At 42.6% G+C, this 27,885-nt stretch overlaps 1 protein-coding gene across 1 annotated transcript; it reads left to right on the plus strand.

Annotated features, from left to right (window-relative positions):
• The first annotated feature begins 585 nt into the window (after positions 1 to 585).
• On the plus strand, positions 586 to 27,639 carry htra1b (HtrA serine peptidase 1b). The gene is made up of 9 exons (XM_064320668.1): positions 586 to 1,278; positions 8,794 to 8,893; positions 11,847 to 12,051; positions 23,936 to 24,130; positions 24,703 to 24,735; positions 25,156 to 25,270; positions 25,452 to 25,509; positions 25,659 to 25,754; positions 26,976 to 27,639. Exons 1-9 carry the CDS (start codon positions 819 to 821, stop codon positions 27,142 to 27,144), a joined length of 1,431 nt encoding a protein of 476 aa, XP_064176738.1. The 5' UTR covers positions 586 to 818; the 3' UTR covers positions 27,145 to 27,639.
• Positions 27,640 to 27,885: the final 246 nt, after the last annotated feature.

The following is a 27,885-nucleotide window of genomic DNA, read 5'->3' on the forward strand; positions in this document are numbered from 1 at the left end:
AACACCAGCTGGACCTCCAGGATGGGTTGAACATGCTATACCCTTGTTATGTCCTTCAATTAAAATGTAAATTTTGGTCTATCACTGTTGTAGTCAATACAGTCTCACAGGTTGGTAAATTGCCATTCTAAATAATGAAGCACAATCATACTTGCAGGTAACATGAGATTTATTTGGTAAGACGTAAGCCGTATTCCAATAACATTAAAGTTTAGTGGTATGTTTTTGAAGCTGCGCGTATGACACATTATGAATACAACCCCTTTACACTATATTGGTCAAATTGGTAATTCTGCTTTAATTAACATTGAGACACATGTCCCGACAGAATTAGTGTTTGTTGAAATAACATTGTTGCATAATGAACTAACCTAGACTTAGATTATATGATTTTCTCTTCTCCTGATATAAAATGTATTTACATTTCAGTAGTTCAGGTCGCTTGTAAGAGGCGTGGTTTACAGACCCTCCCCTACACGTCCACACGCTCCTTAAAATTGAGCGTCAGTTGGTTCAGCCAATGGTTGAGCTTGTTTATATTGTCTTTGAAGTGTTGTGCGCCGTGCTTTTATAAATCTCTCATCAAAGAGATCAGTTAATTACGTGCTCTGTGCAGAGTGAGGCAGACTCGAACGGTTCAACCAAGCTGACCATAGACATTATATGTGCATTTAAGTAAATGCTTTATTTATTTTGCAAATAATACATTTTTAAAGTAATTTCTGCAAACATTGTGAACATAGTTTAGAGTATTTTTTTGTTTAGTAGAGAATCAAAGTTGCGCTAATTTAAAAAAAAGCTTGCATTCCGTTTCAAAAATGTTTTCATTATTCTTTTGCGCCGGTTTTTTGCTTGTACCTTTACTCACCGAAGCTAGGGTCTCCAAACGATACGTCATCGGTTGTCCAGATCGCTGTGACAAGTCGCGATGTCTCCCTATCCCGGCTGATTGCTTGGCCGGCGATATACTGGACCAGTGCGACTGCTGTCCGGTTTGTGCATCTGGAGAGGGTGAAATATGTGGTGGTACAGGCAGATTAGGCGACCCGGAATGCGCAGAGGGGCTGGAATGCTCGGTGTCGGACGGAGTAGGCAACACCGCAACAGTCAGAAAGCGAGGCAAGAGTGGCGTGTGCGTTTGCAAAAGTTCCGACCCTGTATGCGGCAGCGATGGCGTCTCCTATCGAAACGTATGCGAACTGAAAAGGGTTAGCGGTCGGGCGCAAAAACTGCAGCAGCCACCTGTCATCTTTATCCAAAGAGGAGTCTGCGGGCAAGGTAAGTAAAAACACCACTTGAAGTGGTTTCAAATAGAAGGACTGTTGAGTGCAAACACAAATCCAAACATTCAAAGTATCGTAGTCTGCACTCAGAAATACCACTTACACATAAATATTGATAATCAGGATTCATTTGTATAGACTCTCAAATAGGCTACTTCCTTTCAAATTATAAATAAACTATACCTAATCAAGAACAAACTGTTGCAGCAATAGCTAAGAAATATTTTTTTTCTGACGTGATTGGCACTTAGGGATGTTAGGTTTCCTTCGCGCTTGACATTAAAACAAACAAAACAAGTTATTCTGTCACTGTTATTATTTACCATCAAACATTTTACGCATGCTATTTTTCAACATATAAACGAATCGTGTACCATGCATAACATTATGAGGGGCATGTCGTTCTTGTAACTTTGTACTTTACTAAAAGTTGGGAAAATGTGAATAAAAAAACTTGCTATAGGTCTATGCTGTTTTCCAACTATCTGCACCAGGGAACATAGGCCCAGATAAAGCAGGTGTCAAAGTGCGTCACCAGCACTCAGTAAAGTCTACACCCCACTGTTCCTCATCTGAGCCATACGGGGTAAACAGAACAGGCTTTTCTCCGCCGGGAAAGTGTCCCGAGACCCCCCGGTCATCAGAGGAGGTGTGAGACCACACCGACCAGAAAAAACGCTTCCTTTTTAAACTCTGTTATTAAAATACTGTGGAAAAGCAAAAATGTCCATAATTAGGCTAATTAATCAACGGCATTTTAATAAACGGACCTGGAAATCTGGGTCAGTTGAAAATGGCTTTGAAAAGCAGCCAAGGCGAAAATTCATGAAGTATGTGTCAGCCACAGACTATTGGGCCGGCTTGCCAAGTTTTTCAACTATTCCAAAATATTTTCCTTTTATGTCCTTATTGATTTGTTTTGGATCCATGCGATAGAACCGTTTAGTGGAAGCTTTCTTTAGAATGATTTGCTCTGACAGCTCAACCACTACGCAGTAAAGTGTTAATTCAATTCTCAGTTTTTAGGATCCCAGTGTAAAATGTAGACCTATTCTGTCATAGTAATTGTACTCTATCAGAGGTGATTTAATGTTGAACATTTTACTGTGTGGTAGCCACTGGGTACTTTCTGTGGATGGGGACATTGTTCGAAAGACACCCCCCTCTGCTGGAAAGATATGTTTTAACATTGTTTGAAGATCATCACTCAATTTACACCATTAAGCAACAATTTTTATCTACCTTGGCTGGTAAAGGTATGAACGCAACTGCAGTATGCCAGGAAAGGATCAGGGCATTACAGAACCAAGATAACCTTTACTGTCAGAACACTGCTCTGCTACTTCCATAAGCTTACCCAAAGAAAAACCTTAATTTATTCATTCTCCATAACTTTCCATAATATTCCTAATATTTAATAAATGGATTTGCTGCAGATGTGCTAAAAGTGTTCTACTTCATTTCAAAGGCTTTATTTTTCTCATTGCTCAGATTTTTTTTTTCTCCTGTTATGACCTTTTTCGGGTAACAAATCTCGGGCAGTCCATGTCTGCCAATATTTTTCAGTTGAGTTGGCACTGCGCTGGATATACACAGCAGTACCAGACATTTCAATGGTCTAGTGTGGTGCTCTTTTAAGCCAGTTGGAATCTTTTCCTCTGCAGTTATTATTTTTTTTATGTTAGCAGGGTCAGACCGTACTGAAAAAGCGCCAACGTCTCTCGGGCTCTCTCTCTCTTTTGGGGGGGGCTTTGCTTTGTAAATAGACAGCAGCCTTCAGCGTCTGGGGCTCTGAGGGCTGCGGTGTTTGGCCGTGAGGCGTCGGTGATGAAGGTGCAATCGAAGCCGTTGTGTCAGCATGCAGCTGAGTTTGAGCGTGGTCCAGGGCCTGCAGTGCAGCCTCATGCTGTCTGTCGCTACACGGTACAGCACAGGGTTGGTGAGAATGGTAGCGTAGCTTCTCTCCATGTGTCGGTCAAGTCTAGCCAGAGCACACCGTGGAGAGAATCTCAGCACAGCCTCTCTCTCTGCGTGTCAGGCCTGGTAAGAGCACAGAGCAGAGGTGATTGCGACTTCCTGCCTGGTTGATGCAGTCAATTATTGTCATTATTGCCAGTTCAGTCCTAGCTGGTTAACTGTCTCAGCCCTCTGGATAAACAGATTGATTAACTTACCTGTGTGTATGTGCGTGTGTGCGTGCGTGAGTGTGTGTGGGTGCCTGTGTATGTGTGTGTGTGTGTGTGCGTGTGTGTGTGTGTGCGCGTGTCTGTGTATGCTTGTGTGTGTGTGCCTGTATGTGTGTACAGTATGTGTGCATGTGTGTGTGTACAGTATGTGTGCATGTGTGTGTGTGTGCGTGCATGCATGTGCACGTGTGTGCGCGCATGCATGTGTACGTGTGTGTGTTTGTTGTACCTCAGTCTCACAAACTGGCCCTTTTAGGTAAGACAGACCAATGCTAATCTGATTGAGCTAACCAGCACATCAGGCTGGGCATAGGCTCTGGGATGCCTCAGTCTGTTACATGAGGTTTCACATTCCATGAGGTCACTTGCATCTGGTTTGAATAAGTTCATTATATAACTTATTCAAACTGACTCCAGAACTAGGTCAAATTCTGCAATCATTTAGCCATGTTTGTTTAAACCTTTTTATCATGTGATTATATGCACTGTATGAATATGATTGAAACCACACTGGCAGGACAAGCCAGGGTTTCCATAGGGAAATCTTCACCATAAAATTCCAGTTATAAGTTAAGCGTTATAACATAAAAGGAATTGACCTAAAACCATTTCCTGATTTGCACCGGCTTTGAGAAATACGTATTTCATGGCTGGTCTTGAATCCATGGTAATTTTGGATTTAACTTCATTTTAAAACAAACAATAAAAATGTAAGTTCTGAGAAAATGGGTTTCTCGCTAGACCCTATTTTTATGGTATTAACTTTCTCAAAAGGTTTCTGTTGAGTCTCTGGAATGGAAGCGAGTATTAGAATCATTATGCAGTGCCTCAAAGCAAACCGTGTTCTCTTTTAACAGGAGGGAGGGTGAATAACCTCTCTCATTATCCTTATTATTACTTGCTGGGTTTTTTTTTTTTTCATATTTCCTTGCCTCAGATTGACCTCTCTTTGCATGAGGGATGCACAATTTGCTGGTGAACTTCCTGCCCATTGTTCAGTCTGTCTGTATTCAGTCAACAACTGTGATGCTGTCTCTCCCTTGCTTTTAAAAACTCGTTTTAGCCTGTGAAACTTTTGTGTCACTTGTTAAACAACAACCATTTGTTGAATAAAATAAAACACGGTAAGATGACAAGATTAACTGGCGCTTAAGGCGTAGATGTGGCACTGAAAGTTAAGGACTTGTGGGGAGCTTGTTTTCGATGTCCTCTCTAGTTTATGGAGTCTGCGCGGCGGAGAGAGGTCGAAAGACCTCGCCGCTCGATAAACATTAGCTCAGTGCTGAGCGAGTATCCGGCGGCCTAGCCAAGGGACACAGCCCTTGAGCTGCAGCGCCCAGCTCATTGTGGTTGCTGAGGCAGCATGGTGAGCGAGGGTGGGTGGGTGGGGGGGGCAAATGGGGTGGAGGTGGGGGGGTGAAGGCACAGAGGGATGTGTCCTGCAACCCAATCCGCCGTTCCCCCTCCCCTGCACGTTGGAGGAGAAGGAAGGACAGCTTCCGAATAGAAAATCTCATAAAATCCTGGTGGAGTGCCGGTGGAAGTGAAGAGGGGGCAGTTGGTCTGTGAGGTCACATGACCAACAAAAGTAGACACGGGGGAGGGAGGGCAAGTGTGCATTGCCTGATGGGTGGCATTCTCAACGCAATGGAGCTGTGAGACCGGCTGTAGAGGTACTGGGAGGGCAGTTTTATCCCTCCAGTGTACAGGGTGGCTTGCATTGCATACCAAAGCAATGCAGTTATCACTTAAATCACTATTGCTCCACACCCACTGCTCCAGCCTGCAACATTCCCCTTGTGTCTTGACTATGGACCTAAATTTGATTGAAGCCATAGGTTTAGGCCCATGCATTCCTGGACTGCGTGAGCCATTAGGGAAATGAACAGCATAGTACTTAGCTGGTACTGAGACAAATGGAAGGACACTTAATTCTCTTCGTCCTCCGTGACTATCCCTAAATCAAACAGAAATGCTTTTTTCTCCGGCTGTATCATTTTACTGCTTCATTCTGGGGGCTTTTGTTCACCACGAGCAAAAGGAGCTTGTGAATCCAGGGCGCAGAGACCCACTTCCTGGCTGATGGAACACCCAGGACCCCCCCACAAGCTTACCATCAGGGGTGGTTGGGTGCAGGTAGGAGGGGAAGGGATTGAGCTATGTGGGGGTAACTGATAGTCACTGAGGAGGAAGCAGTGACAAATCACTTTCGGGAAGGTAAGAACAGACTGTGTTTCACGTTCAGGAAAGATACTTGACAGCTGAAATTAAGACGGCTATTGTTTTTGTTTGTTTATGTCCTCTCCACCCCCCCCTCCCCCTCTCCCCCCATACCTTAGAAGGACATCATATCAGGTGACGCTTCTCCCGGAACCTCTCTAAATAGGTGCCTGTATGCCTGCACACCTCATATCAGTGGGTATGGTAGGGAGCTCTGTCCGGACATGAAATCTGCCCCTCTGAAAACATGTAATGCAGTTGCAAATTTAAAAGACATTCTAGCTTTGCTTCAGAAAACTGGGAAAGCAGCCTACGGTAAATGGGCTATATTGGGAGCAGCACCTGCTCTAGCTGCACAGATCAGAAGATACGAATGCAAACGGGGGCAGTCGAGGTACAGGATCTTGTCCTCACTTGTCCTTCTCCCAGGCCTGTGCTCCCCCACCCCAAAAACCCCAAACCCTTCCCAGTCAGTGTCTGAGGACCAAGGGCCCAGATCTCTAAATATATGTTGATTCCGATTCCAGGATCTATTATTTGCTGCTCGGTTTTGTTTTGTAAATAGATACCCTCACATAAATATCTGCTCAGTATGTTTGGACTGGCATAGAATATTTCAGGTAGTCAGTGGGCTGCCCTACTTAAAGATGATAGCAGGATCTGCTTCCATGCTCTGTGCTTACAGTATGCGTGCAATTACCAAAAGTAAAAAGGTCTGCTTTTTTTCAATGTACCCTTTGATCTCTCGTTCTTTCTCATGTTTTCTCTCTCTCTCTCTCTCTCTCTCTCTCTCTCTCTTTCTTTCTCTCTCTAGTTTTCAAGGTTTTTTGGAGTGTTTTTTATTTTTATTAAAGGAGTGTTTGTGACTCGGAGTGTAAAAGCAGATGTTTTTGTGTTTGTCTGAAGGTTGACTAAATTCCTCCCTTATTTTCCTCCTGGTCTGTTTTCTGTCTTACCACCGACGGGAGAGCTGTTACATTAAAATCTGACTCGTCATGGCTGAGGATTAGAGTGAATATTGGCCACCTGCTGTGTTGTGGCCTGGTCTATGTTTTTTCTAGTCAGCAAGATTTCCTAATTCCAAACAGATATTCAGTATAAAAGAATGCATTTCAACTGGACAGATGTTAAGGTCAAAGCCACCCCATCATCAAATTCTGCATTTTTGCTAGGAAAGAACACAAACCAATGAAATGTAGTGGTGAGGACACATGGTTAAAAATCATTCCTTTAAAGAATGGGAACTTGAAACCTGATTGGTCTGTCTGAGCTCATTGGCCTTGTGCATTTGACCGCATGGAGAAAGCAAGAAGAGATTTATACCAATGAGTGTCAAATGCTATAATCACATGATAAAGTATAATGAACCTTCATATTCTCAGTGGCTCTTCAGCGCCTGAATTGTTTCAGTGAAAGTACCCTGATGTATGAATAGATTGTATTTTTCTAAGAATTTCTGGTTCTCTGGATAGGGTAGTCCATACTAAATGCCAAAATATAAACAACAACTTGATTGAGAATGAAGATATTGTATATCTAATGGAAAACATGAGGTTATTTGCACCAGTTACTGCTCTTTGACATAGGTCCGCATCCATTTAATAATTCACTAAGTTTGAAAAACCGAAGTTATATTCTCTTAAGACCAGACAACAGATTGCTATATGCTGTAGAAGAGTAGATGTCATTTTCTGTTCAGATAATATTTTACCAGAAAGGTTTGGCAAAGTCTGGCCTATTGCATTCTAATAACTGTGGTTTTGGCTCAACTGTGAGAAGGGAACAGGGTTTGGACAGGTCTGTCTGTCGTTCATTCAGGCCTGGGCTAACAGATAACATGACAGCTGTACCATTTCCAACACAATGTGCTAGAACAGGCCCTGTTCATTTTTCATTGCATGTTATGTGAGATCAAAGGGGGAAAAAAACAGTTCTTTTTTACTTTTTAAGGAAGTATTCCAGGAAGGGATTGGAAAGGTGCTATCAATCTCAGTTGACCTGCATTGTATAAATATGTTGGACTGTTCTGAAATCCAAGAAGAGTAGAAAGTCACTACAGGAAAAACAAAATTGCTGACGGTCTGATTGAGTCATTTCCTGAGTTTTTATAACACAGCACTATAAGTTTTATGCTTTCTTGACCTAAAATTACTGGCCAGTCAAGCTTAGGAGATTTGGTTGTTTTTCACAAATTCTGTCTGGAATTTCAGCTGAATTTGCAGATTTGTGAAGGTGGTCTCATTCAAGGATGGTTGTTACTGTATCAGTGTTTGATGGAATGAAAAACAACTGCACTGTTTTTTCAGGTGCCATATTTTGAAAAATGTTGTTGCACTCCGTCCAAAAAAAATAACTGTTCAAAATATACTGCAGGTGTGTAGAGCCAAAAATGAGTAAAAAAACCCCACACAAACACACTGCCAAAATATCAGTGTTCACTGAATCAACAACAGTTAATTTAAGCTCACGTTCTGGTAAAACAAGGACAAACGTTTCACTCAATCAGACCTTCATCAGTGTCCGAAGGTATAAGTCACAAGCAATTAAGGAGGAGAAGTTCATTGAAGTACATTTTTTGAATGCACCTAGATGGTGATTATCAACCTGGTGAGCACAATGCAGAATACTTAGGCCTCCACCCACAGCCATCTTTTGATTATTAGATAGTATTTCTTAACAATCAATGTTTTTCTGATGGAAACAATATGAGGTTAGGAATAACTTTGGTGTACCATCTGGAGATACATTGAGTCACACACATTTGATGAACTGAACATTCCCAGACTTGTCTTCCAATGGTTCTTCAGTGGATAAACACAATGTGAATCATGCCTGTAGAGTCATGACTTGTTTGAAGATAATTTTAGTCATGGCATATGAGCAAAGAAAAATGGAAAGCTGTAATTTTTCATTAGACACAATGAATGATATTGAATATGTCCTTCTGTGTGCTTCTATTTATATAAAGCTAAAGTCTTCATGAGCTCACGTTCCCAAACCATTATCACGATCATATGATTCCTATCCTGATCTACTGTATCATGCTCGCTTTATTAGTCCTTATGTATTTCAACACAGCTGTCCCTCTTCCTGACATCTTGCAGGTCAGGAGAATCCAGACAGCCTGAGGCACAGATACAACTTCATTGCTGATGTCGTGGAGAAGATCGCACCTGCCGTGGTCCATATTGAACTGTATCGCAAGTAAGACCCTCTTTCTGCACCTCCTATGCAGTATTTAGGCTTTTTGGGGGTGTTTTATGGACAGTGAACTGGATAACCTTACCTAGGGGAAACATTATTGATTATGACTGGGATTTACAAGAAACTGTAAGTGTTCGAATTGGAATTAAAGTGGTATTTAAGCTATCTGAATTGGAAATGAGGTATTTTGAATTGTTTTAGAGGAATCAATCTCAACTTCTGTTCTTCACATAGTAGCTTCTTTGTTCAGAGATTTCAAAAAGCCTCACTATAGCAATCGCCTATAGTTCATCACAGCAGTGAAACTGCAGTTGAACTTGTTTAATACATGGGAAGACCTAAGATCCCAGTAAGACTAATTTGGATTATTTAGGAGAGTACCCTATCCCCTAAAGCCCTCTTTGCATGGTGCTGTAACGACACCTCGTGCCGTACTCTCTTGGCAGTCATGAGCTTTTAGCCCTCTGTTACGTCATGGACCAGCTGGCTTGGCTTCACTGAGCAAATCCACGTGATAATTAAACCACCAGTGGTTTATTTCACTCTAAGGACACGTTTCAAATCTAATGATTGTATTTTTAATAATGCATGCGATTCACATTGGATTTTTTTCCAATTATTGTAATGCTGTGTTTATTTCTTCTAATTGTACTGAGGGTAATTCAAAATATGGTTCAGTAATTCTAATGTGGATATGGTGAAAGTGTATTCACATTCGCCATGCAAAGTAATGAGCTGTTTTGCTGTCTTATTCACAGAGATAATGTTTTTTATTTCAAAATTTTTGACTGACTGTTTTAGTGTCTAGCATAAATATTCAATAAATCCCCTTTACAGTTCCATTTCATAACAACATAATGATTGTGGGCTGCATGGGACTTAGTTTCATAAGCAGACAGCCAGGCTGTAGAATGTGTAGAATGTAAGCCAGTACCTCTGGATATTTAACAGAAGATGTAATGGGTTAGAACCTCAGTATCAGCATTGTATGAGTCTCAGAGGAACAGTGGAGGAGCAGGGTGAGGTTAATGTTTCTGTCAGAGGAGTGAGTTTGCTCCTGGGGCCGGATTGCATCGCACAGCTGTATAGTTGAGAGATGAGTAGACAGCCTAAGCCGTTTACAAAATGGATCCCGTTGTGACAACAAGGAATAACAGATTCACCACCCTTTTCTGGGATGGAGATCAATTTCCCTCTACTGTTTGGAGACTGAATTACTTAAGGAATCACACTGACAGTCCTGACGTCAAAGTCTGTGCTTCGCCCTTCATGTAATCACTAAACCAGGGTTCTTAGAAAGACCAGAAAAAGAAACAGCGTTAATGCACAATGAAACAATGATAATCATTGTAAATAAATTGTTTAATGACAAGTAAAAATATTCAAGTCACTGTGGTCCATGTCTGTCTTGTTCTTGAGTGCTTTCTAAGCGATCGTTAGCTATTGTGCTTCCTGAAAATAATATTCATATGTAGAACCTCAGTTGTCCCATCATAAAATGTTTTCTTTTATTAATAGAAAAGGGTGTGGTCACTGAGTTGATTGGCTGTTCTTATCCTGGTCTTCTCAATTTTCTATGAATCCAGTTGCTGAAATTTGCTCATGACCGGCCTATGTACTTTTACTGTTTATGTCTCTCTAGTTCTTTGGGTAAACTTATAATGTACTTGGAACCACAAACTATATGTAGGCATACTCTATACATAACTGCATATTCAAAAATGTTATGTGGGAAGAGCTTTTGGTAATGTAGGGGCTAAAGTATATGCCTATGTATTTTCCTACTGGCTTGTCTTTTGAAAACACAATTGGGTTCAGAACGAGGGTAATATCATGTTGGATAACCAGTTTGTCTGAAAGTTTGTGTGTTAGCATGAGGGACAGAGAGGGAGTCAGCAAGGAGGTAAAATGATTGAATTTTGTCCAGTAAAGAGATTACATGCTCAACCAAAATGTGAATATATGAAGAAACAGAACCAGTTATTTATGCATGACCAAATAAAACCCCATGCAAACAAGTTTATTTGTGGGTCTAATTTACAAAATCACCCAGGTAGCATACCAACTGGAACAAGTTAAGATGACATCATTATGTTGTTGTTCTTCATATCTAAACATATAAATGATAGAAGATGCAGAATATACATAACATATAACTACAAGATGTACATTATAGTTCTTTAGGTAAATGGTTTGAAGCAGTCTATTTTTAAAAGCACTTATTTGGTGCCCGTTACAGTTCACTCCTTATATGGTCAAAAAAACAGCCTTTCCCCTAGTTGGCAGCAGCCTGAGATTGAAAGTGAGCAATCTGTAACTCTCTTTTTCATGTTGTTATTCCCCAAGTGGGGAAGGAACATGGTGTGAAAGATGATGTTATGAACCTGAGGTGGGGAGTGTCTTTGAGTTCAACCACATGAGCGGAGGATTGAACATTTTTGCAGTGTATACAGCAGGTGTGTGAAAATAATTAATGGTTTATTTTTTTTGTGGGATATGGAGGGGTATACACCTGGTCAACCTTGGTCATATCATCATGCCAACCTGGACTGGCTAAGTCATGCTCCTCAATGATGTCAGATGTCTCAGAAGGAAGTAATGAAGCAGAGTTCAGATTTTAGTGGAAACCCTGACAAAGAGTATCAGAAGTGGACTATTTGTGTGTCTGTCTCCTCTGAATGTCTGTTATTTCTTTCTCTTTATCTCCTTCTCAGTATTACCTCTCGGCTAATTTACGTCTCTCAGTTCTCATTCATGAGCTCATAAACCTTTCTTCAAATCACCTTTATCTGAGGTTTCTTTCAGTTTGTTTTGTTTTGTCAGAGATTTCTTCCATTTCAATTTCTCTCATTTCCGTCTCTCATTTTTCTCTTTAATTTCTCTCTATCTCTCTGCTTTTCTTTGGTAATTTCCGTTTCTCATTGCTGTCTCTCTCATCCCCTCGGCCCATCAGGATGGTGTTTTCTAAGAGGGAGGTGGCAGTGGCCAGCGGGTCAGGCTTTGTGGTGTCGGAAGACGGCCTCATCGTGACAAACGCCCACGTGGTGGCCAACAAGCACCGGGTGAAGGTGGAGCTGAAAAGCGGCGCCACTTACGACGCCAAGATCAAAGACGTGGATGAGAAGGCGGACATCGCCCTCATCAAGATCGACACCCCGGTAAGTCCCGCCTCCTCTGAAGTATGCGCAGCCTGTCACATGACTAATGGTTTGAGAGTGATTAACACAACATACGTTAACCAGACAAATGAGAGCTTCTGTAGTTCGTCACTTAGGTCATTGTAAGAAGACTGCTGTTTATACAGGGCTATGGAATTACTGTGAGAAAATACACTATATGCGCAAAAGTATGTGGACACCTGACATCCAACATATCGTCCAAAATTATGGCCTTTAACATGGAGTCGGTCCATCCTTTTCTGCTGTAACAACCTCCACTCTTCTTTATACTAGATGTTGGAGCATTACTGCAGGGATTTGCTTCCATTCAGGCAGAAGAGCGTTAGTGAGGTCTGGCACTGATTGAGCAATTAGGCCTGGCTCGCAGTTGGCTTTCCAATTGATCCCAAAGGTGTTGGATGGGGTTGAGGTCAGGGATCTCTGCAGGCCAGTCAAGTTATTCCACACCGTTCTCGACAAAATAATTTCTATATGGACCTTGCTGTGTGCCCAGGGGCATTGTCATACTGAAACAGGAAAGGGCCTTACCCGAACTGTTGGGGAAGCACAGAATCTTCTAGAATATTATTTTATGCGTTAAGATTCGCCTTCACTGGAACTAAGAGGCCTAGCCCAAACCATGAAAAACAGCCCCAGACCAAATGGTGTCCAGATACTTTTGGTCATATAGTTATCCAAACGCTCATCTTTTCTTGAGAATCTCTGCATTTGATTTAGTAGGGCTGTTGTAAGTTGCCCCTGCACAGTAAATAGGATGTACTGGAAAAAATAGATGATGATAACATTGAGAGAACAGCCAGCCTAATGGACCGAAGCCTGCACTTTAGGCCTCATCGAGGGTTAACTTTACTTTTTCACCCAGTCCTCTAAAACCAAGGGTCAAAACATGCTTTACTTTGGCCGCCTCTCCCAAGCCATTAGTAGACAAGCAATCACCCAGGTGACAGTAGGGGCTGTGTCAGTGTCACAAAGAAAAACATCCCTCAAAGCTGTGTGAAGCAGTCCCCCTGGGGATCGCTGTGGAAAGTGCACTGGCCTGCCTTTCTTCTCGAGGTCCTGCCCAGGGCTGCAGAGAGAGCTTGGTAGAAGGGGAGGGGGCTGTTTATCAACTCATAAAAATTGAGTCTCCTCTCTTGTTTTCCACTGACGTTCGAGAGCCTAGCCAGGAGCGCCTTCGCCCATCCAAATGCGCTAATCAGAGGAAAATGTGCTGAAATAGCTTTGGTGCAACGCGACGCATATGGAGGTTCTGTGCAAAAAGGCCGCTGTCTTCAAGTCTGGCAGAGAACACTGCCACGTCGCTAGAATGCGCTGGTGTCCCTGACCCCTGGCTGACTCTTCGCGGTCACTCACTGCAAGTGACTAGCGGAGCTCATGGAAACAATCAGGCACATTTGCATTCGCCATTTTGTATAGACCACAACTCTTGTTTTAAAATATTAAACCCAAAATATTAAACTCTGGATTTTAAAAAGGAGTAAAGTATAAGCATAAACTATTTTAAAAATTCCTTTGGAATACCCATCTGCTTCATTTTGAACCACCAGGCTGCAGTTAATTTCTAGTAGTAACCTAACTGCCATTTTTTTTGTTAACTTCATGTGTTTTTGTTTACAAGAAGGCTTTTGCTGCTGTATCAAACTGAAACCTTTTTAGCAGTGAGTTAGTTTTGAGTCAGTCAAAGTTTAAATTTAATGTGGCTTGTACAGAGAATATTGTGCAAATACATTTGCCATTCATGTTTCAAAAGCTGATACCAACAAAGAGGTAACTTTTATGGCTGCACCAAGAACTTGTGACCTCTTGGGTGCGGCTGAACTTTCTGAACCCTTTTTTGACTGAGTGGCTGAATGCTGACTTAGGAGGCACCAAAGAATGTTCTCTAAATGATTATAAGTAGTGTACTTAGTGTCCACTGGGCATCATGTGTATGTCTGAAACATATATTTTCTGGTTAGCGTTAGAGTAAGGGAAAATGAGGGTGCGCACTCAAATGAACCAGGGGCAGACTGATGGATAACAAACTGAAAAATAACGAACGACGCACATTCCGTTGCTGTTTTTAAAGTTTTTACTGAATGATTTTATTGATAAAGGTGGTTTCCATGTGCAGTTAAGGATATTTTGGAATATTCTGACAACCTGCCAGTTTTTCTGCAGCTGCAGGGTCATTCGGGTGCGATACGCTTCATGTAGCTCCAAAAGCTTAATCAGCAATCCTATGTTTCCGGAGGCTGTAGATATAGGCAGTTTAATTTTATCCCATATATTCACAATTAATTATTAATATAAATATCATTTTTTTATATCTTGCAGGTACTTATTTTCCTCCTATTTCTGAAGCAGTGCAAACTTCACTCCCAAGGACCTGTGTAGTAATGTTGATATAGAAACCACATAACAATTTTCTTAATCAGAGTACATAAGGCCATAGGATATAGTTCCAAAGAAAATAAGATTAAACAGATCCTTATGTCTGTCAATATAAAGCCTGCAGGCCATCAGAAACTTCTGTAAATATCTGAAATATCATTCATCACACATAACAACTGTCTGAGCCATTCAAAACATGCAGAAAAACTCAGAAGGAAAACGGTCTCGTTAAAGGTTTCTTTCGAAATGGTTCAGTACAGCCAAAAGAACTTTTCAGTAACCGTTCTATACACCTGAGGTGACCGAGCACATCAAATCTTATTCATGGGTAATTGCCTTATTTGAATTTTCCCTTTCGGTTTGCTAAACTAGCAAGATGAGCATAGCCTGCCAAGAGCTTTGAATATATTTGTTCAGTTGCCTAAGCTTGGATATGTCTGGCTTAATATACCGTAAACTCAACCACCCACTAGCATGCCAATTACTCCATCACCTTGCATTTACTTATGCAGGGAGTTTCAGTTGGACCATTGAGCAGCTTGTACAGTACATTATGCCCTCAGAAGTTATACGTGTGTATATTACCCAATTATTCATTTTCAAAATTAGGTTTAATATTTTTGTTTTGTCCTGTTCTCTATGTTCAGTTGGAATCAGTTTCCTATGTGAGCCGCCCCTTTAATCTGACCAATGGTTTGGCCTTCATAAGGGTCCTGGCACACAGTATCGAAATGGTCATATTTAACACAGCAAGGGCGAAACAAACTGTACAATTTAGTGCTGGAGTCAATGCGTTTTCCCTTGCTAAATGTGCCAAGCATTCACTAAATCAGTTGCATTTACAGAAGCAGGGTTGACGTATGTGCTTGGCTCATCCAACCAAGCCATTTGAAAGGGATTATATATACTTATAGAACAGGTCTAGGTGCATTTGTTTTGTGGCCATTTATGTGTACGCTCTATTTCGGCGATATCTGTGGTGGCGTTCAGTGCTCAGCTCCAGGGTTGTGTTTCTCCGCCATGTTAAAATGCAGTTAATTACGTCTACGTCAATTCCGTGGCATAAGAGGACAAGTGTCAGTAGGCTATGGGCTCTGCTGAATAAACAAACTGAAAAGAAGTGAATAAAATAACTGCCTCTAGTTTAGTTTTTTGCCTTAGTTCTTTGATTTTTCTCTTGGAGTGGCTGTGCATGGCTATATTTCCCCCTCAGTGCTGTTTTAATTGCCTACTGTTTTTGAGCACGTGCAAAAAGATGGGTGTGGCCTTCCCCCTGGTGCACGTTCTCATCTGAGGGTGATCTTTGATGGACAGGTCTGGATTTATTACCAGCTGTTTCAGTACGCACTTGATGAACCATTAAAAAAGTGTAATAGAGGCTATATGAATGCATAGAAACATCCGGAAAAAAATGGTTCATTTCCTATGAGCCAGTTGAGTGCTAAATGCTGTTGATGGCTGAGATGGATGAGTTTCTCCCTTTATACTGTAAAGTGCATTGAGATTCTGACATGATAGATGCTATAGAAATGCAATCTGTCATAACTATCTTCATCTTTCTTACTGTATCCAGGACCTTGGCTTTTCGGATCTTACAAATTTAATATTGTGTTAGAAAATGAAGTGTCTAGACATGAAATACACAATACACAATTGATCGTTAAGAATGCCACGTGTCACAAGAAATTCTACTTTGTGGAGATGAAAAAGCTTTTCAGGCATTTTAAATACAGTGCAACCACAGCCTTGGGGGCAGGATTTAGCATAACTTCCATACTTTGTATCTAAACCTGGAATGTGTACTTCCTCTGAGGTCTTAACAAAAGCCATAATGAGATAATCATGAAAAAAATCTTATGCCAAATAATAATAATAGTATGCCAAACTCTAATGAAGACAGATGACAAGACGCGTTTCAGGACTTGCAGGAGAGCTTGCACGCTGTAATTACCATTCACAGAGGAGCAAATGCATCTTTGTTGAAGTGTCTCTAAGTTCGTTCCTGTGAGAGTGACTAACCGCTATTTCACTCTAGGTTTGAAAAAAAAAAAAAAAAAAAACCACAGGAATGTGGCAGGAAGTCTTGCACCACACAAGTAAGTGTATTGTTCTTCTGTTGTGGTCTTTGGATTTGAAAAGACCCAGGTGGGTTGTGGTTGTTTGCATTTTCTGATAGTCTGCAAGCATAGTTTTGTGCTACACACCCATACCTACTGTACATCACATTCATACCAGTTATTTTCATACGGTGCCATTTCCATTGATCTTCCTAATGGGTTTTTTAACATTACTGGCCACTCTGCCCCTACTCTCTCAATTGCTATTCTGTTAGCATTTTCTGCACATTAATTAAGACTTCATTACCATGCATGAACAATGGGTGTGAAGTGCAAGATGGATATATTCTGACCAAGAAAATGTTCTGAATAGGCAAGAAATTGACTTGCATGTTTTGGTATAACGATAGTTGCTTATTTTAACACTCAACAGAAAGTTTGTAGGTGCATGACAATATTCTAATCTTAAGGCTCTTTCTCTCCAATTTCCCTAGTTTGCCCAATAAACAACAGTTTGTGCAGAAAAAAGCAAACCAACATATTAATCTGTGTGAGGAAAAATCTGAGGACAGAAGTTGATTGAATTCAGGCCTTCATCAAGCCTTAGTTATCCCAGAGGAAATTGGCAGGTGGCATAGGTATATTCATGCTTTATCCACCTGCTTTATCCACCCTGGTCTCCTCTACCTCCTCTCCTCAATGCAAGTGGCCAAACTGCCCCAATGTTTGCTGCCCCATGTTTGGCTCATTGAGAAGGAGAAAGGGTGACTAGACTCTCTGGAATGAATCTGGGACACAGTGAGCCCTTACCTTGGTCTGTGCAGCACCAGTTTGCGCAACGGCATGATGGGCTAAGTCAAGCAGGACCCCAAGGGGTGCCAGCGTTGGGCTAGGGTGTGGGTGTTGGGTGACTGATGCCCTTGACTGTACTGCATCCCGGCACAAGACTGGGGCACTGTATTCTCCCCGAGGGCGTGGTGGCATGGTGCCATATCTTAGCATCAGGTGCTGATCCATACACACAAGGAAGGGCTCAATTCCCCAACTTTAGAGAAAGACCTTCACTGTAAGCCAAGAAGCCTGCTGCCTTCAAAGAGAAGGTAAACAGGAAAGCAGCGTAAACAGCCTTTAATGCCACGACCCGAGCAACTGTGGAGCCTGTGACCACACCTAACAACGAACTGCATGACTAACAACCTTTGCAACAACAGGCCCACAGGTGGCCATACCTGTGCTTTTACGAATTTGGCATCTTATCTAGCCGAACAAAGATGGGTGTTGAATTTCTTAATTTAAGTGCTGGCAGGTACAAAATCATAAGTCATCAAAACACGTCTTTCATAGCTATTCTCAAGGCTTTGGGCAATTTTCAGTGAAGTTTACTGTCTGTATCTGTCACGCACAGATGGAGTTCTCAAAAGTGGGTTAGATTTTGTGCTCTCTGTCCCCAGGCAGAACCTATAAAGTGCCTGTCATTAAATGGAGAGCATTAAGGAGGCTGCATCCGTACGAACGAATCAATATGTTTGCTTTGGTAATTGCTCTAAAATGGTTTCTGAGATACCCCAATGTTTGTTTGAGTTTTGTTACTATGAAGGAAGACTGGGCCAACTCCCGGCTCAATTCAATGGAAAGGCAATGTGCTTTGCTCTTAAATTTGAGAAGCTAATTCCAAAGTGCTACCCATTTCATTACACAGTCCAACATAATTGATTTAGTTGTGACTGATATTGGTAAAATGCTGCATGAGACTGTTAGAATCGCATTAAAGTCATGCCTTAAAACTAAGGGAAAAGTGATGGAAGTTGATATAAGAGTTAGGTTTAAAGTTTTCAGATGTTCATTTACATTTGCTTTATATTAGTTTAGCAGATGCTCCCATCCGGAGCGACGTACCTATTGACTTCTCTATTGAAACAGATTTTCCAATATTCCGTATTTATTACTTATTTAGTCTCAGCGATGTGCAGGAATCACAGGCGTCCCCGACAGCGAAGTAGACAGCCTTTGAGATGAGACTCATGTCTCATCTAGACCTGATTTATATCTGTATGAGTGCATTTGTTTGTGTGTGTGTGTGTGTGCGCGTGCCTGTGTGTTCCTGTGTGTGAGTGTGTGTGCATGCGTGTGTGCGTACGTGCATGTGTGTGTGTGCATGCGTGCGTGTGTACATGTGCGTGCATGCATGAGTGTGTGTGTTAGTGAAGTTGAAGGCACATTTAGAGCAATTTCAAAGAGGTCTCTGAAGTATATTGTAATGTAGATTTTCAGCCATATGTTTCCAGTTTGGAGGTATTGGATGTGATCTGCATGGTGTGTCACATACGCTTCTTCCATTCTGCAGAGAGAGTGCAGTCCTCGGAGTGATGAGTCATTTCCCGATCTCTACTTCAATTTCTTCGTTCCATTAAGATCCAAGCTGCTGTAGTAAATTAGGAAAAGGCACAAGACAATCCTTTCCCTGCATAAATGTGGCACCATTTAATTTTTTTTCAAACTTGGCCTACTTATCTAGGTCATTCTAAAGGAGACCGTATGAGTAATAAATGTCAAGTCTAGACAAGACAAATTTGTCACACATGCTCCAATTAAAAATAAAAATTCAAAATTATGTGGGGAAACAAGGTAAAAGCTCTCAAGAAACTTTTGCTACTTTGTGGTTACACTGTGGTCAAGTTTCAACTGACCTGAACCTGTGTAAACCCTTCTTGTCCTGTCCGTCATCAGGAAGACCAGTCCAGAGAGGCGGGGAAACCGAGAATTACCACCATTTGGAAATGGTGCTCAGCATGTAACTTCCTGTGTGTGTTTATTCAGGGAGAGTATGTCCATAATGTGAAATGATAGCCCCTAGCTAGAGTAGTGCACAGATCATAGATCACAAGTTATATATAGGAAAATAATTAAGTAATGTTTATGATTAAAGGTAAAGAGAGGTAAATTAAAAGATAAGGTAAAATAAGAAAGACGCCTATTTTTGATTATATTCACTAAACAACATCAGTTGTGATGTAATAAATTGTCCTTCAGTGCTGAACTTTGTGTGCACCATGATGAAATGGTCATTATTTTGAATTTGAGAGGGGAAAACTGCAGCACTAGTCCTGATGAATGCCAGGAAAGTAAGAGTCTTTTTGATCTTACTCCATCTCTCACCTTACCTCTTTTTTTTACCATTAAAGATAAGCACTAAGGTTACTTATGGAATATCACTTGAGTTCCCTTTTAAAAGCATTTGCTGGGCTGAAATAGTACTGTTGGCTTGAACAGAGGCAAACGAGAAAGCCAGTGACTGTATAATTGAAGCCAGATTTACCGGTAGATGCACTCATGCATGTTTAATTGGGGTCATGGAAAGAAAAGCCTAGATAAGTCAGATCTTGGCAGTCACACTGGTAGGATCGGGACTGTAAAACCAATTCTTATCGAAAAGCACGCTCATCTGTTCTCTGATCTTTTGTACACAAGACCGAACTTGTGCTGTTTTACTGCCAATGAAACACCCGCTGGCAGTTCAGTGCAGCCTGAACTTTGGTGATGCTCTGAAGCACAATGGAAGCACGTTGCCTTCTATTTGTCCCTCTGGCCGTCTGCTTTCTGGAAGCCTGTCCAGACACACAGAAAAACAGAACACCCTGACCTGCCGCTGGGGCCAAAGCCCAGTTCCATTGCAGACGGCACTGACAGGTGCATTGTCAATCAAGGCTCACGGGGACAGTGACCTCAGTGCTGCCTCCGCCCCACTACACACTCCTCACAATACCCGAGGCGGGCTTATACCCACTGTCCTCTGTTCTCCTGCATCACTGGCTGCCTTCATACTCTCAGCGATGCAGACGCACTGCATATCGGGTAGCATCTGCTCAGACATAAATGTCAGCACGGTATATAATTAAAAGCTGAGGGGTGCGCACGTGATCAAATGGAACCCAGGAAAGTGCTGGGATGGATCCCTATAACGCTAAGCACTTATAAGTCAGCTTTGTAAGCCTAGTAAGAGCCTCGTGTGCTTGGCGCGGCCAACTAAGCGCTTTCCCTGGGGACACCATTTAAAAATGCTTAGGCTTAGATGCTAACTTCAACCCCTAATCAAACGCCTGCCTGAAGTGCTTACTGTACAACAAGCTGCTGAGGATACTACGGAAACGGACGCCATAGTCGGTGCCCCATTAAGCTTGCGAAATCTCCATTTTGTCCTGCTGCTTAATGCTGTGCGAGGGAAAATTAGCACGTGCCGCAGTCCGGCTGGGTCCTGCTCTATTGATTAACACTCAAGGGCAGACAAAGCAGGGTTCAGTTACACCACCACTGCCTCACGGCAGAAATATAACACCCATCCAGCCTGCACTTTGTCCAAAAATAATCTCTTATCATTCCTCTACAGACCCTGTTACTCAGGGAAAAGCAAAATACAGGAAGGTGAAAGTCAAACGGAAGCCCCCCGTGGGGCGTGCCCCAGGCTCTCCCGTTACAAACCGCGCTGGCACGTTACCGAGCGTAACCGAGAAACGGGCGGTATTTATCGTAGATCGCCGTAAAGCCCTCGATTGAATGACAAGCCCGGTCTGATGGAAAAGAAAGCCAGGCTGACTGGGAAACGTTGGCGAAGCGTGGCGTCCCCCCATCTTTAACGGTAATTGCGCCGGAAAGGTGCGGTGAGCTGCGGCGATAACATTGGGGTGGTTCTGCCCGCACCTCTGGTGCCCAGGCTGGCACGGCGGGTGCCGAGCAGATATGTGCCGGGGGGGGGGGGGGGGCTCGGGGGGGGGGGGGGGGTGTGTCAATCACAAGTGAGTGGGAGAGAACAGCTGAGCGGAGCTGTTACTGGGGAGACGGAGCTGGTCGTGCTTTTGTGGACCTGGCCCAGTGGAATGCGGACCACTGTGGTTCCCCTACCGCAGCTGTTTTATAAGTGAGCCAATCAAATAAGCCAATTGTGCATAACTGCACAATCCTGTCTCCCTTGACCAGCTTATTGACTTATAGGGCCTTAAGTTAAGTATGGTTTTATCCCTTTGCATCAACAAGGTTTTGATGACAATGTGACAGCTATGAATCTGGCAGAATTCATTCAAATAAGCAAGTAAGTATTGAAATAACAAAGGTAGCTGGCTAGCTTCATAACTGATGAGTGAATCGGTTCACTGAGTAATCCAATAAGTTTGTTGCCTTTGATATCTAACTCCTTAAGTAGTTAACTAGCTTGTTAACAACAGCATATTCTAAAACCCAGGGGTGGATTGTGAGCTAACTAGGTGGTGAAAACTTTAGAGTGTACAAACTTATATATCACAACTGTATTTTGAACTTTTTCCAAAGTGCAGTTTGTTTTCTTTGGCATTTAAAAGTAATCTTGTTTCTACTTCCCAGTATTGTTCCAACTAATCCATTGGCCTGCACCTGTTTGTTTTATTTTAATAACATCAGGCCGCCTAAACGGTCACGTGGGTGAAACCAAAGAATATGGGCATCCTAAAACTCCTGTCCCCGTCTTCAATGCTGTGTTATTGCTTTTGTGTCGCTATTAAAAAATGGCCTGTGAATTGCAGCACGGTGTGTTGAGCACTCTGCATTGTTGAGAGGGTTTTGATCACGAGCAAAAAACAAACACTCGTTTATGCGTGTATGAATAGTGAGTCTCTGCCAATCACTGCCATTCACTATTGTTCTCACTCATTCTACCCCAGCCCAGTGCTGTGACTGGCTCCTTTGTCAGTGCTTCATGCATTTATTTATTTATTTTGTGTAAGGTCAGGAGAGAATGTCATTAAGACCATTTCCCCCACATTCACAGATAAAGAGGTCAGTCGATCCTGTTAATGAGGGCTCCTGTCACATGATGGAATCAATACTGACTGGATTTCGATAGCTTTGATTGAGCATATTCTCACCACTGGCGACACAATGTCAAATAAATAATTTGATGTCAGGTTGAACTCACTATAATCTTGGAGTTCACTTGAGGTCATGTGATAAGAAACATGGAATATGAAATAATCAGCAATCAAAATAATATATTTAGTGCATATTATGGTATGAACACTTATAATATGAAACTGTTAATTTATATTTAATAATAGAAATATGAGGCTATATTTGTGTACTTGTATATTAACATATCATTTTGAAAGTATATATGTAAATATGTGTCATGGCATGAAATGTACTGATATTGTTCTATGTTGACAGAAAATGAACACCATACTGGAAGTCTTTCAAATGAAAGGCGAAAAACTGAATGCTATGAAATAGTTAAGCATAGACTTGAGCAGTGGAAAGGACCTGGCACACGTCTGTGCACTATAACCAGTAATGTGCCAAATCTGAGGAAGAAAAAACCTATTTTTTTAAATCCAGTAAAATAAAGGTAATATTTGAACTATTTAAGTACATGACACATCATGACACACTTTTGGTCCACCTGACTTCTTCACAGGAACGCAGACGCTTCCTCTGCACTTCCACCCCATCTGGTTATGTGCTCAATGCCTGCGCAGAGCTGGCTGCTATTCCTGTGTCAGGTCTGGATTCCTCCTGCGCTGGGCAGAGGGTGATAGTTTCCTGTCCACATTTATCCACACCCTCTTTATCTCTCTCTCTCTCTCTCTCTGTCTTTCTATCTCTCTCTCTCCCCTGCTATTAATAGCGGAGTAGTTCTGGGAAAAGCAGCCAAGTCTGAGCCCAGCTTCCACTCTGGCCAGGGTTGAAAGCTATCCAAACTCCCTGACTCTGCCATCGATTAGCAGTCCTTTTCCTTTTGCTTACAGACTTTTCCGAATTTTTCTCACAGTTTGCGAAAGGAGCGGAAGGTGTGAACAAGAGGTTGTTTCCAAAGATACTGCTGCGTTTAGTCGATTAGACTTGCCACCAGCGTTAATCCTGTTTACAGTTGTTAAAACAGAGGGGTGCTTACAGTAAATCACAAGTTCTTGGGTCATTGTCCATGTGACATGGCTGTGGTTGCCCGTGTATGTAGTGCTGCTCTGCTTTTTTGAGAATTTGATGCCACTGGAGAGCGCTACTTGTCACAAAGCTTTCTAAGAAAACAGGAAAGGTTGGGCAGCATTCTGAGATACATTCACCCTGATCTGTCTGCACAATGAGAGTGGGTACAGTGTCCTCAGGGTGTTTTTAAACCTCCCTTGTACCATAGTTTTGTTTGCTTGTCTTTATTGGATTTTATACTATCTGCTGTTAATCTTGCTTGCAGAAACAAAAGAGTTGTAGCTTGTAGAATAATTCAGTTGAAGAATGGATCGACCCAGCAGTATTTCCATCATGGGGCTGTTGAAGCATACTAGAGTGAAACCAGCCAGTGTGGGAGAAGGGGTCAAAGATTCAGTGTTGTGAGATTGGTTGGGTCAACTCAGGGTTGGGTCAGTCAGGCCAGTGAAGACATGTCCCTGACCAGTGGCCCTGTCCTGTCTCTGCAGATGAAGCTTCCGGTCCTGCTGCTGGGCCGTTCGGCTGACCTGAGGCCGGGCGAGTTCGTGGTGGCCATCGGGAGCCCCTTCTCCCTGCAGAACACCGTCACCACCGGCATCGTCAGCACCACCCAGCGCGGGGGCAAGGAGCTCGGCCTGCGCAACTCCGACATGGACTACATCCAGACGGATGCCATCATCAACGTGAGTGCCCTTGCCACCACCTAGCACCATTTTATTTCTTAGTTCTTTCCCCATTGTTTAATTTTTTAATTCTCTAATCGATTTACTGCTGAGTCCTCCATTGCCTGCACACCAGGAGTACTCCATTCTAAGCTGGAGTCTCAGTCTTTTACACCATACAGTCTCCACTGCACTACGGGGGAGAGCTAGTGCCAATCAAAGTAGAGGCAGATCCCTTCACTGGTATTTGATAGCCTACGGTCATCTGGGGGTGGCATTGGATGGAACCCTGGGTGACTTTAAAGGCACCCTCCCTGGGGGAACCAGGCTTGAACCCTCGACTGGGACCCAGGGCGCGCTCGTTGCAGAAACCTTCACCTGCTTCTCCTGTAGCACAGGGCATACACAGCCACCCTCCAGACTGTGTGCAGAGAGACAGCTGTGATCTGTATCTGAGCTGTTGTGGCTAATGTGACAGGGGGGCTTGTTTTTATCAGTTTGCATCGCAGCCGAAGGAATTTAAACACAGGGCATGTAGACACTGCTCTGCTGTGGGCTGGCCTTTCAGTTGACCTGGCTGTTTGTTCTTTCAGTACGGAAACTCAGGAGGCCCTCTGGTGAATCTGGTAAGAATTCTTTCTTTTCTCATTCTTCCAGTCCAGTCCGCTCTAAAAAATTCCTGGCACAAAAAGCCAGTCAGGGAAACAAATAGTATTGCACCTTCATTCACAATTTCTTATAGTTCAATATTACCTTTTCCAGTTAATAAACATTTGTCAAAAGACACTGTTTCCTATTAATCCTCACTTGACCCTGATAAAATTATACTATATTGCCTTAAAATAGAGTTAGTTTGGCTAAATAAAACAAATGTATTCAGACTATATTTTATATTTTGTTATGCATGATTTAGAATTTTATTTAAGATTTATTTAACACTGTCAATCAGGCTGAATGGGAGTAGTGATTGACAAGGGCAAACACCTGTAGGAGGTGATGAACTGTACGAGAAGTTTGTGAGTTGTTGAGGTGAACTTCTCTTACAGGACGGGGAAGTCATTGGGATCAACACTCTTAAAGTTACTGCTGGAATCTCCTTTGCCATCCCCTCCGACAAGATCCGGCAGTTTCTAGCCGAGTCACATGACAGGCAGGCCAAAGGTGACGTCATTCATCGTCGCACTGACACTTCACGCACGTCTTAGACACTTACACAGAGACACACACTCACACCTGACACAGAATTGACCTGAAAGGTTAAAACCTTCACAAGTCTGTAGTCTTAACAAACCTGACCATGCTTCTCTTTGACGTTTGTCCACATCCTGTTTCTGGTCTACAGGGCAAGCGGCACCAAAGAAGAAGTACATTGGCGTAAGAATGATGACTCTTACTCCAACGTGAGTACCTGGAACACCATTTACAACTCATGTGTGTTTATATCTGCATATATATATTCTAAAGAAATTATTATTTGATTGTCCCCAGCACTTCAGTAGGGCCAAACCATTCTCACTAGCTCTTAATGCTTTGCCGCTCTACCCCACAGACTGGCCCAGGAGCTGAAGGAGCGACAGAAAGACTTCCCCGATGTCACGTCGGGGGCATACGTCCTTGAGGTCATCGACAAAACACCAGCTGCATCGTAAGTAGAGATAAGCCAGCCTCGCTTACTTGCTTGTGCACCGAGTAGCCGAGCAGGGGTTTGCAAAACAAGCGCGGTTATTGTTTGTTTTGACTGTTGTCTCGGAGGATCCGTTCGTGTGGGGAGTACATGTTTTCCTGTCTATTCTGGCGAGGTGGAGACAGGCGAGAAAACTAGGCTTGTAGGTAGACCCAATTTCCGATGCTTTGCATCATTCTGCAGTGGGACGCTGATATTTTATTCTCTGTGTAGACTAGTTTTCCAGTCCCAGACATTTCCATTTACTTCTGCTGTACCATCATGCTCACCCACTCATACACAAACATACACACAGACATATCCTCTCTCTTTCTCTCTCTCTCTCTCTTTCACAAACACACACACAAAACCTCAAAAAAACATGAGAATGCATTCAGACCCCTGTCTGCTATTCAAGCTCAAAGATTTCCTGTCTGTCTATAATTCCCTGGCCACAGTGATGAAAAACCATTGCCCACTGATTCAGCAGTTTCCTTCGTTTTGGAAATTATGATCTTTACTTCCTGTTGTGCCTTTTCTTAGCAGTCATGGTTATACGAGATGTTTCGGGTTATAATGGGACGTAAGTAATGGTTACCATGAAAACACCGCAGCTGAAAGGCATTTTGGGAATGTGAACTGAAGCACGGGTGGGCGGGGCTTGAGGTTTCGTCTTTAAAAACATACCTGCTTAACTATTTATGTCAAGCAACATTTAACATCACATCCCAATCTGGAGCAATTGATATTCATATACGGTAATCAAGGCATTATGCACTGCCTGTTACTTTCCTAGTGGTTTACCTCACACTTTACACACACCATTTAACTGATGGGAGTTTCTGCAAAAATACATTTTCAAAATGAAACTTGGGGAAAGTCCTTAGCTGGACAAAGGTTGATTCATAAATGCTGTTTGTGTAACCAAATATGCTCTTTAAGAACCAACCTAGACACATTTTGATAGTCTTTTTGTGTCTTTATCTCACTTTAATGTATTTCACCAGGGTATCCTTCAGCTGAACCAGAGTTTTCTAATGAATGTGCAAGGAGCTAGACCATACACAGTGCAGTGTGTATGGGAGCTGATTTCTAGCTGTGACACAGACCAGTAGAAAACACGCAGTGTGGTGTATACAAAAGCTATAATTTAACGCGCTGCAGTAGCTCATCAGCTTGTGCCCTCCCCCTTCTTATCCCAAGTGCCGGCTTGAAGGAGAGCGACGTCATCATCAGCATCAACGGGCAGCACATCTCTTCCGCCGGCGACGTGAGCAGCGCCATAAAGACGGACGACACGCTGCGGCTGGTGGTGCGGCGCGGGAACGAGGACGTCCTGCTCACCATCGTCCCCGAGGAGATCGAGCCTTGACCACTCCCCTCGCCACGAGCTGGTTCTCAGTGTCTCACTATGGACCCTCGCTGGGTGTGTCTGGAGCCACGCCCACTTTAGAATTGTAACCAATAGTCTCTCTCTCCCTGCGGCCTGGCAGGGCTGAAAACTCCACCTCCAGGAACTGAACTGTGTGCAGGGAAAAACACAACCATATTTTAGACCCTCAGCTATCTGTGTATTTTACTTTTTTGCCATGTATGCTTCAGAAGCCAGTAGTACTGTCACCTAATCCAGCCCCAGTGACCAGTGTTTCCTTATTCCTTCTCCTGTTTCATTTTTTATACTGTACTTAATTTCTAATTTCCCAGTGGAACCCACCAGTCTATTGAGAAGTGGAGAAGCAGAAAGAAGAGTGGGCATTGCAGGCTACCGTAGTTTTTTACGTTTTTTTTGTTGTTGTTGTTGTTGACGTGTTTTTGTTTTCTTTTGGCCGACAAAAGGGAAAGGGAAATAAAATATTTTAATAGTCTATCTAGTGAACACTTTTAATATTATAATCACAACCTTACGTAGAGCTGTGTTTTTTACACTCCCTCCTCATGTTTATGCACACAAAGCACCTCCTCCTTCAACTGTTCTCTTCCCAATGGTAGATGCAAATGATGAAATCTGAATGTGATCACTGCCTGGTTTTGATTAACGTTCCAGCGGAGTGACTAATTATCTAAATGTATCCCACGGCGAGATCAATGAACTTCGGCTATGACTAAGCTAAGG

Source organism: Anguilla rostrata, chromosome 2 (assembly GCF_018555375.3).
Source record: "Anguilla rostrata isolate EN2019 chromosome 2, ASM1855537v3, whole genome shotgun sequence".
NCBI lineage: Eukaryota > Metazoa > Chordata > Actinopteri > Anguilliformes > Anguillidae > Anguilla > Anguilla rostrata.

Coding starts and splice junctions, on each gene's coding strand:
- htra1b (XM_064320668.1), top strand. CDS start 819: ATGTTTTCATTATTCTTTTGCGCCGGTTTTTTGCTTGTACCTTTACTC. Junction 8,894..11,846: donor CATATTGAACTGTATCGCAA/GTAAGACCCTCT, acceptor TCGGCCCATCAG/GATGGTGTTTTCTAAGAGGG. Junction 24,736..25,155: donor GAGGCCCTCTGGTGAATCTG/GTAAGAATTCTT, acceptor CTTCTCTTACAG/GACGGGGAAGTCATTGGGAT.